At 44.0% G+C, this 13257-nt stretch overlaps 1 protein-coding gene across 2 annotated transcripts in view; it reads right to left on the reverse strand.

Moving 5' to 3' along the window:
• Positions 1-7882: 7882 nt before the first annotated feature.
• LOC103477364 (TBC1 domain family member 12-like) overlaps positions 7883-13257 on the reverse strand; it is a 12103-nt gene continuing 6728 nt past the window's right edge. The window contains exons 3-13 of one of the 2 annotated variants that reach the window (XM_008430440.2): positions 10718-10827; positions 10560-10642; positions 10371-10488; positions 10199-10305; positions 10034-10117; positions 9858-9952; positions 9721-9792; positions 9493-9621; positions 9257-9366; positions 8606-8864; positions 7883-8536 (exon numbers count right to left, since the gene is read on the reverse strand). In XM_008430440.2, the coding sequence (XP_008428662.1) occupies positions 8462-8536; positions 8606-8864; positions 9257-9366; positions 9493-9621; positions 9721-9792; positions 9858-9952; positions 10034-10117; positions 10199-10305; positions 10371-10488; positions 10560-10642; positions 10718-10827 (1242 nt within the window). In that variant the 3' untranslated portion in view covers positions 7883-8461. Of the gene's footprint in view, positions 8537-8605; positions 8865-9256; positions 9367-9492; positions 9622-9720; positions 9793-9857; positions 9953-10033; positions 10118-10198; positions 10306-10370; positions 10489-10559; positions 10643-10717; positions 10831-13257 lie in introns of both variants that reach the window. The other variant, XM_008430439.2, reaches the window with a different exon arrangement.

The following is a 13257-nucleotide window of genomic DNA, read 5'->3' on the forward strand; positions in this document are numbered from 1 at the left end:
AAAGTGAGGATGAATCTTTTTTTTCTGTGGGATGGAAAACGATGTAAACAATAAAAAAAAGGCCCATAAACTCCCACCTTATGAGCAGATTTAACAAAATAATAGTTCTTTAAATATTGACCTTTGTGTAAGTTTAATGAAAACATTGTAGGAATAAACCTGCATTTGTTTTAATAACCAAATTTAAAAACTTTAACTTTTCCATTTTTTAAAAAAAATCTTTTTTTTTTGCATTCTTTCAATAAAACACATAACTTTGATTTACAATAATTTCAGATTTTTTTTCAAGGAAAGTTCAGAAAATTCTCCAAATCTTTTTCTTTTTAATAATAATATTAGTAATAATAATATTTCAACATTTTCCATGTTGATCTTATAAACCAGCTGAGTGAAGAAAGCAGATGAAGTGGAGGAAGCAGAGTGGTGTGTGTGTGTGTGTGTGTGTGTGTGTGTGTGTGTGTGTGTGTGTGTGTGTGTGTGTGTGTGCGTGTGTGTGTGTCCAGGGAATATGGGGGTAAAACAATAAACTACTAATAAACTTTTCACCACAAAAATTTCCAGATTAATTTCACATATTTAAAAAAATATTCTTATATATTTTTCCATGAAAAGTTGTAAAAATGCAAGAAAAAATGTCATACTTTTATGTTTAATGCATAAATTTATTAAACACAAAGTGTAATTTTTATCCAGGCTCAGGATAAAACTTACAATTTGGATCCAAATTGTAAGTTTTATTTTTTAATTTAATTTTTTTGCAAATGTTTGATGTTGAAAAATGTAGGAATATTTTTCTTACAAATTTCTGACTTTACAATATCAGAGAATAATTTAGTCCTGATCCTGTAAATTGGTGAATTTAATTACCAATTAAATTATATTTACCAATTAATTTAAAATTAAAATATAATTTAAAATTATATTTTAAATTATATTTAAAATATAATTTTAAATATAATTTAAAATATAATTTAAAAATATAATTTTAAATTATATTTAAATATATAATTTAAAATTATATATTTTGTGTTGCATATTTATGCCTTTTCAATATTTGAGAAGTTTAATCCTGATCTAGTTATAATTACACAATAGATTTTAGTCGATTTATTTACTTACCAACAATTATCATTTTATGTCTTTGATTATTTTTGATCATTTATTGTCAGAGTTTAGAGATTAAATGTCTATAAACCACTTTGTGTCACACTGGTATATATTATATTAAGCATAAATAACTAAACTAAACAAACTATTAATACAAAGTTAAATCAGACCAAACTTCTTCTTCTCTATATTTTTGGATTAGTTGTAATTATCAAAATTATTTCTATTTGTCAAATGTCAGAAAAATTGACTAGAACTTTTTTTTTGTGTGATTTAGAGAAACAACGTGTGTAAAGTTTTATTTGGTGGATAAAAACTTCTGGTATCAACTTTATATGTTCAAAAGTTTCACATAAAACTGCTTCATCCATAGGCTGTTATGTTATGTTATATTTCAGCGTTTTGGGCTAATCTTCCATTAATCTTCACCAAAACACAACTTTATTACATTTTACAAAGGAAACCTTTCATTTTCAAAAAATTATAAATGTTCCTTTTATGGTTTAAACTATAAACATTGAATACAAATTATTATTAAACACATATTTTCTGACTTTTTGGTAAAACATAAACCATAAAATGAACTAATAAACCATTAATTTATGTAATGCATCTGTAAAATTATGATTTTACTGATAATTTATCTGAAAGTGATCAGTGGTTTCATGAAGGTGTAGAGAAGCGAGTCGTGAAGGAAAAGTTGGGTTAACGGCGTTTTGCTCCTCGCTGCCCTTTTCCACTCTGGAACACCACTGGTGGCACAATCAACCGCTGAAGCTGCCAGCCAATCGCCTCGTCTCGTCTGCCCCGTCACCCTGCATCATAGGGGTCAAAGGGCGCTGTGCCTCCCAGTTAATGAGCCGGTGGGCACCCTACGTTCCCCCCAGCTCAGTGAACTCCCAGAATGCAGTGGGAGTTGGGGACGAAGCAGGGAACCAGGAGGAAGGTAACGGCTCTGGCGATGTGCGAAGTTTACCTCCGACCCTGAAAGTCCACCTTCAAACACGCCGGAGTTTAGTTAGAGAAATATGCCGCGAGTTTCCCTCGGTGCTAACTGTTCACCCTTGTAATCAGATCATGCCTGCTGAGGGGTCAGGAACAAAGACATGCAAATTGTAATTAAATGTGCAGCGCTGGGCCGGAGCCCGTTTGATCGCTGAGCCCTTTCATGCCCCCTAATCGCTGCTGACAGCCCCTTCCAACAGATTCTGTGACAAACTTCTCGATTCAACTGAGGGGGATTTTTGAACTTTGCTTGTTCCTGCGGCCTTGGCTCCAGGTCTGTCAAACAATCCAAATCAATGACCCAATTGACCACTGGGCCCCTTGTTGATAACCTCAATGAGCTCTATGTTGCCATTCATTGTGTCGTAGGGCTACATGCCCGCAGCATTTTATGGTAATTAAACACTCGTTTGGTTCTGAGCCTGAACACAAACACTGGAGGTCCAGAAATCACGGCGCGGCTCCGGGGGGATGCAGGTGCAGCGAGAGGACAGAGAGATGCTCCGACCGCGGGACTTTCCCACCAACATGGCCCCGCGCCACTGGCACACTCATTAGGTCATTACAATAACGAAGGGGGCATTTTTTTGTTTTATTAAAAAACTCATTATTCCCACAACAAAAGGCACGTACTGACCTCATTGGTGCCCCTGTTATCTGAATATGCCTTTATATAATGGAGCGTCTAATTGCAACTCGGCGCCGCAGCTTTCCCTCCGTCCGACCCGCCGGTTTCCGCTCTACGAGGAGTGAAAGGAGAGCTAAAGAGGATCGGCCCTCGGGGGCCACTGACCTAATGGGAAACCGGCTTGAGTTCCTGCCGCCGCAGGAAGCTCCTCTGCAGGTGTAACCCCTCTCAGACCTTTTCACCTCCGTCTGCAGCCCAAATGGTTTCCTTTGAGAAACAGAAGAGCCTTGGAAAGAGAAGAAACATCACCTCCAGAGAGATCGAATTTAATTTAAAACGGCATCCAAACCCAATGGCACATAAACATCAAGTTTTTGTTATGATGATGAATTGAATCATGTAAAAATCCCTCATTTGATCAAACTGGATCGTCCTCTTTGCTCCATGATTGTTGGCTTTTAATGTCAATGTTAGACCGATGATTTAATAAAGAATCAGAATATGTTTTCGTTTCAAAGGCTGGTATCTTTAAGGACTTATAACTGTGAGATCCATGTTAGCTAACTGATGAGGTTAGGGTTATACCATAAATAAGTCATTAAAAAGTCCTCCACGCTAACGTTTAATCACTAATCGTAAAGAATACTTCCACTACATCTAAAGTGAAGCGCTGCACCAGCATGCATTTAAATCTAAGAGTCGGTGGAAAGACTTGGAAGCTGATGTCCGTCGATGTTCTCCATCTAATCTGACTGAGTTAAACTAAACCGTCAGTTTAAAGACGTTCAAAGCTGCAGGAGATGAAAACACCTGGAACCAGTGGAGGTTTCAGAAAGTTTGACTCAGGAAGCTGGAATTAGAAAACCAGAGATCACCTTCATCCACTTCACCACCACTTTGTGTTCGTAGGATCACTGATCCTCCACTGTGCTTTTCTAAACCGTCATCATTTGATTCATACCAGATTTTTGTTGTTAAAATGCAAATTTGATCAAAGTTCACAGGTTCAGTTATAGTCCAAGAAAACCAAACCTGCTCAACCCCAAGACCTCCAAGAACCCAATAAACCTCCAGGCTAAATCCAGGTTCAGAGTCATGAGTCATGGATGACTCAGAGGAACTGAACAAATTTAATAAGTATTCATTTTAAGAAATGCTTCAGCTTTTCTTTGTTTGCAGAAATATTTGCTGCATCGTAAATTCTGTTAAAAACAGTATTTTCTTAAAATAATTTCCCTGTAGCTTAATGTTCTCAGATGAACGCTGAGTTTTCCTCAACGCTGCTGCAGATTTACTGCTTTTACACATAACAGGCCCAATAAATGAGAAGGAACCTGAACAAAACAAATACATAATATTTATTTCCTTTTAAGCTTCTTTACACTTAATTAGAACTGTGAGCGTAAAAAGCTTAATAATTATTATAATAATAATTATGTCAGTATAACTTGGTATCTAAGTGCAAAACAAAGGTACTGAGATAAACTCACGACTTTCATCATCTTCATTTACAGATAATGAATCATTTCAGGCTCTAGTTTCTCTAAGCTGATCTTTTTTTCATCCAGTAAAAACACAAACGGCGAATAATGAAGAGAACAGTTGATAATCAGGCTCCTGGTGGATGACGCTGTAGGAACATATTATCACCTTGACTATCACGTTAGAAATGTTTTTTAAATAAGTGATAGTCTAAGAATGGATGGAAAATTAACAAAAGAAATGAAGCAGATTTGAGGAAACTGGAAATATTTCAAATGAAATGATCTCAGGTTGATGAATCATCCATTACTGCCTGAATTAGAGTTTGAACTCTGGACGTCTGCAGAGATTTAAGATGGACTGAAAGGAAACAGTCAGGAAAGAGTGATGAGTGCAAAAGGAAAAGGAGAGACTGAAGTGAAAGAAGAGTAGGAGAGATGAGTGATCCAGTCATCGATAAGCTCCCAGACGTCCCACAGGACAGGAAACGTTGACCAGCCGAGTCTACACCTCCTCCTGGTTCTCTGTTCTTCAGATCCTCTGTTTCATCCTCACCTAAACTTTCTCTGACCGTAACGGTGCAACAGCAGCTGAGACGGCTCTGTCAGCTGATGCAGAAAAGCATCACATCAGATTCTCTGGTTTCATCTCTTCCTCACACCGGGATGAGACCTGATCAGCATCAGACCACAGGTCAGGGGAAAGTTAGAGCAAGTCGATCAACAGACAAATTCAGTGATGACCGCCGCCACGTTTCGTTTCTGCACACCTGCGACCAGAATCTCCGGACTCTGAAGGTCTTGACTTGGATTTGGGATAAAAACCCAAAGCTTGATTTGAATAAAGCTTGAATTAGACATCACTTCTGAGTTTACTTGGACTTTATCACCAAAGACTCGATTACTTGGATTAACAATCTAAGGATTTGAGACTTGACTGTAGGTGAAACATTTGACTTGGATTTGCCTCTCAAAGACTTGACACATGACTTGACATGTCTTGAAATGTCTTGTGTTTGACTTGGACTTGTGGCAAAATATTTGAGACCTGACTTAGAATAACTCCTAAAAATCAGCAGACTTGAGTTTGTGCAAAATACGACTTGTTTACGGCTAGTCTTTAAGACTTGAAACTTCACTTGGCCTTTCCTTTCAAAGCCTTCAGACTTCAGTCTTTGCAGGTAAATACCAGGATCTGAAACAGACTTGATCATCAAACACTTGTCCCTAAACGACTTCCAACCTGAGCTGCTGAGACTTGAGATGTGACTTGGGAAGCGACTTGTAAACAACAAGGCGTTGATGAGCAGATCCATCACAAACCTGAGCCGAGTTCATTAAGCGGTGTGAAAACATCCGTCAGGTTTCCCCTCCGCTCGGTCTGTTCTGCTTTCTCACCCTCATCCGCTCTGTGCCATGCAGCTCTGCTTTGCCCTGACCTTCTGGGGCATCTCAGAGGCCCTCAGGGGCCCCGCTGGGCTCCTTCTTCCTCTCCGGCCCCACCTCTTCAGGAAAGACCTCAGACTGCTGCCAAATAGCTTCCAGGCCCCCTGCCGGCCCCGCTCCTCGTCCTCCACAGGCCTCGGAAATACCTGTGGCCCCCGGGCGAGGGGACCTGCCGCCGCGGGGGCCTTCACACGCCGTTTGAATCAGCGTGGAGAGAGAGATCTGCAGCCGGCTGAGGTTAGCAGCTCAGCTCTCCAGTGACGAGTTTGTCTTAATTAGATCAGAAGAACTCAAACCGAGACGTGACGACTTCTGTAGTTTCTCACAATGAAACACGACAACCTGAGAACGAAGATGTTTTTGTTCAGTGGGCTGGAAAACAAGAACCGAGTAAAAATAAAAGAAAGGGGAGCGAAACATTCCCCAGTTCCTGCTCTGAACCATTTCATTCATTCATAGATTAGCAGCAGGGAAGCAGAACAGTGAGGAAGAGGAGTGTTGAAGCAGGTCCTCTGGCTCCACCTTGTGGCAGCAGCTGCGTACTGCACCCAGCTGGTGTTTGGTGCCAAGCAAACTGCTGCACTTTTCAAATTATGCAAATCTAACTTTGGAAACAAACATAAAGACAAAAGACAATTAGTGTTTGTGAACGCAGCAGAAAACACGAGAGCAAAAAATGAGGAGCTACTGGAGTAAAATGATCATGACTGAGGAGGAAAAGAAAAGATGAAAAATAAAAGAACTGAAGCCAAGTTCCTTTGGGTTTGGGTGAAAACGGGGCTGGTTCGATCCGGTTTTTACTCTCTACTGTCACCACATGCATTCTCGTTATGACGGATTGATGTAAAGCCACAAGCCATTGTCAGATGTCGCCCCCTGCTGGTCCAGGAGGAGTTAGCACTGCTGGGTTTCCTTTGATATAAACCGTTTAAACTACTTTGAATAATTAATTACTGAACTGTTTTTGTGTTGTATAAATAAACAATTTAATTCATGTTTTAGTTGGGCAACATTTACATTCACTAAACCAGAGAGAGCAAAGCGATTTTTACTTTTCCACCATCTATTTAATGAAGGTGTAATGAACCCATGTGGGAACGTTGGTGGTCATAATGTTTTGGCTGATAGAGGCCAGTCCAGTCAGTTTGCTTAGATATTTATTTACACATCAGACTAGTGGCGTCATATGAAAAAGAACATTTTTACAGTTTATTTACATCAACTGTAAGGCATTATGGGAAAAAACACTGAAGTGGAACAGAGAAGCTAAATGAACAAACAGTAAAATATAAAACAGCCGAAAAGTTTAAATAATAAAACATGTTGACGGAATAAGTTTAGCTTGAAGTCGACGTGGGAGAGAAAGCGGATCCGGTTGGAACCAGAACCAGAACTAATCCAGGTCCGGATCGGTTATTTTCCAAACTGGTAGAAAATCTTTGTAGTTTTTAATCCGTTTTAGTTAATTTAATAATTTACAGGATCAGGAAGCAGTTTAATACTTTAACGTCGGAGCGTCTGCGGCCGGCACCGGAGGTCCGTCCGGTCGGGTTAGTGTTGGACCCAAAGCTTCATCCGGAACCAGCACGAAGCGGGTCGATCCAGATTCTGATACGTAAAGATTTTCACTTTGGTCGAGTTTTATTTTGAAAGAACCACTTCCTGCCTGAAGCTTCTAGTGTTGAACAACCAGGTTCTGGGTTCTTTACCTCCAAACAGAACCAGAACCAGAACCACCGACATGTTCCTGGAAACATAGACTTTTCCTCTGATGCTCCAGGTGTGAAAAGGTCAAAGGTCAACATGTGAGGATGTGTTTTAATGTGAACAGGAACCGGTTCGGATCTTCACCTTGGATTCTAACGTTCCTCACAGTCGGACCCGGCGGTTCTGCTGGTCCGATCGGGTCCACCCTGTTCCCAGTAGAACCTCAGGCTGCAGCGTCGGGTCGGGTCGGATCCGACTGATGTTTGGGTTCAGAGAGCGAAAAGGAACCATGGAGGAAACGGACCGGAGAGGAACCACAGTACCGACCAGAACCAGAACCAAGACCAGGACCAGAAACCTGACCAGAACCAGAAACAGAACCAGGACCAGAACCAGAAACAGACTGAAAACCAGAACCAGGACCAGAACCAGAAACAGACTGAAAACCAGAACCAGGACCAGAACCAGGACCAGGACCAGCAGAGGTAGGAGTGTTTGGACTCGGTGGGAATGTTGGGAACCAGCATCAATGTGCTGCTGGTGATGCGTTTAATGAACAGGAAATAAATCAGATTTTTCAGCATCTGAAACCCATCAGAGCTCCTGGGTCGGGTCCGTTTGGGTTTTTAACGACATTAGAAGATATTTATGATTAAAAGGTGTAACTTCAGGTTCCTGTCGCTCTTCCTCAGTATTTCTGCTTCTTCATCGTTGCCGAGTCACATGATCTCAGGTCAACCCTGCTGCTGACCTCTGGGTGCTGGTGCAGGAGGAGCTCACAGTTTTACTCCTGGAAGGCGACCAGCAGGCGGGTCAAACAGAACCAGAGCGGCCCGTCGGGTCGGTTCCGCTAGGTTCTGCAGGAATAAAGTGCTGAGAGGAAATCTGGGTCCAGAGGAAGCATGCAGCACATTCTGACACGTCCGAATCCTTCATCTGGGATAAATACTGCTTCAGCTGATCCAGAAACCTGGAGCAGGAAGTGCAGAGGAACTGGACCGGAGAGGTTCTGGAGCGGTTCCCCTCCCGGCCAGCAGAGGGAGCACCAGGAAGTCCAGCCGTCTCTCGGCTCCATGTTGGGGCGGCGTTAGCTCCTCAGAGCCGGGCTGCCGGACTTCTCCGCCTCCCTGCCGTTCCCGTCCTTCATCACAGCGGAGAACACCTGCAGACAGGAAGCAGGAAGTTACACAGGAAGTGGCTCCGGAGTGATTCTGCGGGAGTCGGAGCGGACCTGGGCCCAGCGGCGGTTCCGGCTGATCATGTGCGTGTTGGCCATGGCGGCGAACAGCGTGTGCGGCTGCAGGTCGTCGGGGAGACGCGTGAGGAACTGGGCGATGTGGATGAAGTCCATCTGCAGCAGGACGTCCTGGAAGAGGCGCAGGATCCCCAGGCCGGTCCGGAACAGGCTCTCCTCGCCGTCCCGGCAGAACACGTCCCAGACCCGGCACGCCACGTCCAGCGGGAGAGACTTACTGTACAGCGTGAAGATCCTGGACGGACCAATTATTAAAAATACTAATGAGCAATTTTATTATTTTCAAAATCTTTTATAAAGGATTTTTATTTTTATTTCAAAAATATGTCATTTTAAATCTTCTGTTGTTTTGGAAAAATATACTTTTTCTCAAAAACAGTTTTTGAAAGAAAAGATTTTTAGGGAGAAAAAAGTTGGAAAATATATTTAAAAAAATATGTTTAAAAACTACATTGAAAAAAGTTTTAAAATGTTTTTAAAAGGTTGAAAATATTTCAAAACTTTTTTGAAAAATATGTATTAAAAAGTTTTAAAAAATAACATTTTATATATTTTTTTATTTGAAAAAGCAAATAACTGCATATATATATATATATATGCATATTTATTGAAAATCAAAGCCCTCACCAGTCGATCAGGTAGAGGTCAGGGGTCAAGCTGTTGGTCTGGAAGTGGCTGAAGAGTCGAGGAAGATTCTCCTCAAAGAAAATCTCAAAGGCGGTGAAATACTTCAGCATCTGGAGAGACAGACAGAGAGACAGACGGGTCAGCGAGGTTCTGCTGGGGTTCTGGTGTTGCTCTGGTGTTGCTCTGGTGTTGCTCTGGTGATGCTCTGCTGGTCTCCATGGTAACCGTCTCCTCACCAGCTCGTGGTCCACCCTGAAAAACGCCATCTGACACGGCTTGTTGAGCAGGTTGGCGAAGGTGATGAAGGCTTCGGCTTCCTCCAGGTTCAGGATCAACACGGCGGCGATGAACGACATGCCCTGGACCTGCGACACACAGAACCGGGTCGGACCGGGTCGGGACACACAGACCGGCCGTGGAGCCCGTCAGAACCGATCCGGGCCGGTTCCGGAGGGCGGACTCACGTAGCCGATGTCGGGTCGGTAGCAGGTGTAGGCTCCCAGCACGCTGTGCAGCAGGTCGTGGTACGGCCCGCCCTGCGGACAGAACACAAACGGGTCAGAGCGAACCGGGCCCGGCGGCGCCGCTGCAGGTCCGGTACCTTCTGGAAGATGAAGAGAGACGGGAAGGTTCTGGAGATGTCCAGCTTGATGAGGTCCAGACTGGACTCCCGGTCCGCCAGAGACGCTCCTCCGTCTGCAGAGAAACAGAACAAACCGGGATGAGCCGGCCCGCCGACCCGGGTCAGAACAGAACCTTCAGAACCAGGACCGGTACCGCTCTCGTTGTCGTTGACCGAGCTCGTCTCGCTGTAGCTCCTCCACTTCTCCTTGGCTCTGGACAGGAAGATCTCATACAGTTCTACAGAGACAACCAGAACCGGGCCTTAGAAACCCAGAACCAGACCCAGACCCAGATCCAAACCCAGAGCCGGGTCGGTACCTGCTGTGATGTTGAGCTCGTTGCCGATGGCCAGGCTCCAGACTCGTCCTCGGACTCCAGGAGGGAGGCCCTGCCACCAGAGGTCCCGGACCCGCCTCGTCCCCTTCCTGAACACACACAGGGTGAGCTACTGACCCCTGATCCTGCTGACCCCTGACCCCGGAGTACCTACATGGCGTCCCAGTGCGGCAGGATCTCGGTGTTCCAGACCACCATGGCGTTGGAGATGCTGTCCTCCTGCCGGTGTCTCTCCTTCATCTGGCGCTTCTTCTTCTGGGCGTCCTTCATCTCTGGAGACAAGAGGTCAGAGGTCAGGAAGCTGCACCAGAGAGTCCTGGGGGTCAGAGGTCAGGGAGCTCACCTCTCCTCTTGGCTCCAGCCACCATCTCATCGTACTCCAGCTTGTGTCTCTGCGTCTCCTCCAGGGACTTGGCCGGCAGGTTCCTGGGGACAGACAGAGGACAGTCAGCCAGCCGGACCGTCGTCATGGCAACCCGGGACGGTTCTGGCAGGACTCACGACGGCCGGTCCTCCAGAATCAGAGCGGTGGTGGACAGAGGCTCAAACTCCAGGTTCTTCCTCCTCCCTGCCGCCAGGGGGCGCTGTGGACACGGCGAGTCCTCGTCCTCCTGCTGAGGACAGAGAGACAGGAGCTGAAACCCAAACGGTTCTGGACGGAGACACCAGAGCGTCCCTGCATGCTGATGAGGACACGTCCAGCTCCTGATGAATGGACGTGTCTGTAGCGGAACAATGGAGGACTGATTGAGACGAGGACAGCTGCACACCAACAACAGAACCCTTTCATAACGACGCTTCCACCTCCGGCCAGCAGGGGGAGACAGAGCAGGACAGGATCAGACCGACTGGCTGTTCATCTGACCAGCAGAACCCAGACCCGGTCCAGATCAGGAGTCCCAGGAAATAAAGGAGAGATCGTCCTTCCACACAGTTTAACGCCTGAAAACTTTGTTTCCTTTTTCTGCAACAAGTGATTAGAAGCTGAACCGTCTCACCTGCTTCCAATAAATAATCAATATCACCTATTTTCCTTATCCCCCTCCTCTATTTTACTGCTTTTTTTCTCTTTTCTATCCTTTTTTTCTGTTTTTTAATTGTTTTAATAATTTGTTTCTTCATCTTGTCTTTTTTCCACTTTCTCCTTTTTCCTTCTCTCTTTCCTTTATTGATATTCTTCTTTTTTTCCTTTTAATTTTTTCTCTCTTTTTCTCCTATTTTCTTTATTAAATTCCTCCCTTTTTCTTTTGCTTCCTGCTTTTTTCATTTTTCCTTTTGTTCCTATTCTACTTTTTCTCCTTTGTCTTTATTTTCTCCTTTTTCTCTTTTCCATTTTTCCTTCATTTTGTCCTTTTTTGTTGGACATCGTGTCTAAATATTTGTGGCAACGTGTCAGAATCTACACCTCCATTATTCTCCATGATCAGAGTCTGGTTGGTTCTGACCCGGTTCTACTCAGCAGAACCCGGCCGAGCTTTGGGTCCAGTCGTCGGTTCCCTCTCATTAAATTCCCACCAACCAAACTCAGAGAGTCTCAGATGTTTCTGTTTCTTCCCTGGAGGAGAAAACATCTGTCGGCCGCCACATCTGGGATCGCCGTGGCGACCGGGATCGCCGCCATCTTCCTCCTCCTCCTCCTCCTCTTCCTCCTGACGTGTCAGCCCCTCTCAGCCAAGCCACATGTGGCGTCTGCTTCCCCTGAGTCATGTGACCTGAGCGGAAACAGCAGCAGCTGCCAGACGGTCTGAGCAGCAGGAAGAGTCGCGGCGGGCGCAGCGCTGCGAGGGAGCGGCCATGTTGCTGCTGATCGCCCCTAAACACCAACCCAGCAGGGAGAGAGAGAGGGTGGAGCGTTGTTGTTACCATCAGCCTCATCTACAGCCGCCTCCGTGTGCCGGTCGCTTAGCAACCACCAACACCCCCATGAAACCCATTTACAGACCCAGTTGAGCCGTGAAAACAGGCGAGAACCAGAGCGGACCGGACCGGACCGGACAACAGGTGGTCCGGATGAAGAACCAGCAGCAAACTGGTTTCTATGGGAAACTGGTTTGGTGTTTTTGTTCCAGTGCTAATAGAATCCAGCTGTGGATTTACTGCTGCACCTGGACCAAACATTGGTACCGCACTGCAAAAACACAAAATCAAAACAAGGATTTCTGAGAAGGTTTCTAGTGAAAATATCTGGAAACATTTGAAATAAGAAAAAAATTATCTAAAAGTAATTTTTCAGCACAATATAGGAGCTCATTTTAAGTCAATAATTCCTTTTTCGCTTTTTCTACTTATTTTACTAAATTAATTAATTACTTACATCACTCCATTATATATATTCTATTAATTTTATAGCTTATGGTTATATGTGTTATTAATAATTAGCACCATGGATGGAGGAGCCTGTCAACTAATAAGCAATTTCCCCTCAAGATAAATAAAGGATATTATATTTTAGCGTTAATAATGAAAACTTAAGTTATAAGTGAAATTTTAACTTATAATATGGTAAAAATGTCTTGTTCCCCTGGCAGGTTATTTCCCTTATAACTAAACTTTTTCATCAATATTAAGGAATTATTGATTTAAACAAATATCTACATGCTGCTGAAAGTTAGTTTTGTATTTTTAAAGTGTAATCAGACATTTGTACCACAAACTGCACCAAATATTTGGATAGATTTTGTATTTTTGCAGTGTGACGATGTCCCAAGCTAAGTTTCTCCCCTGGTTTGGTTTTGTTGAGGCAGTATCATGCTGTGGGATTGGATAAGTGGCTTCAGTGAAGCTAATTTCCCGTTTTGTGGTGCAGGAAAGATTTTAAAACAACATCTGCTGACATCCTTTCACCAAGGCAACTGAAAGCCAACGGATCAGGCCGAGGTTTGATCCGTCACCAGGAGGAAACCTGGACGGATGAGTCTGCGTCTGCTCAGCGTCTGCTCTGCTCAGCGTCTGCTCTGCTCAGCGTCTGCTCAGCGTCTGCTCAGCGTCTGCTGAGCGTCTGCTGAGCGTCTGCTCTGCTCAGCGTCTGCTCTGCTCTGCTC

This window comes from Poecilia reticulata, linkage group LG15 (genome assembly GCF_000633615.1).
Source record: "Poecilia reticulata strain Guanapo linkage group LG15, Guppy_female_1.0+MT, whole genome shotgun sequence".
NCBI classification, from domain to species: Eukaryota; Metazoa; Chordata; class Actinopteri; order Cyprinodontiformes; family Poeciliidae; genus Poecilia; species Poecilia reticulata.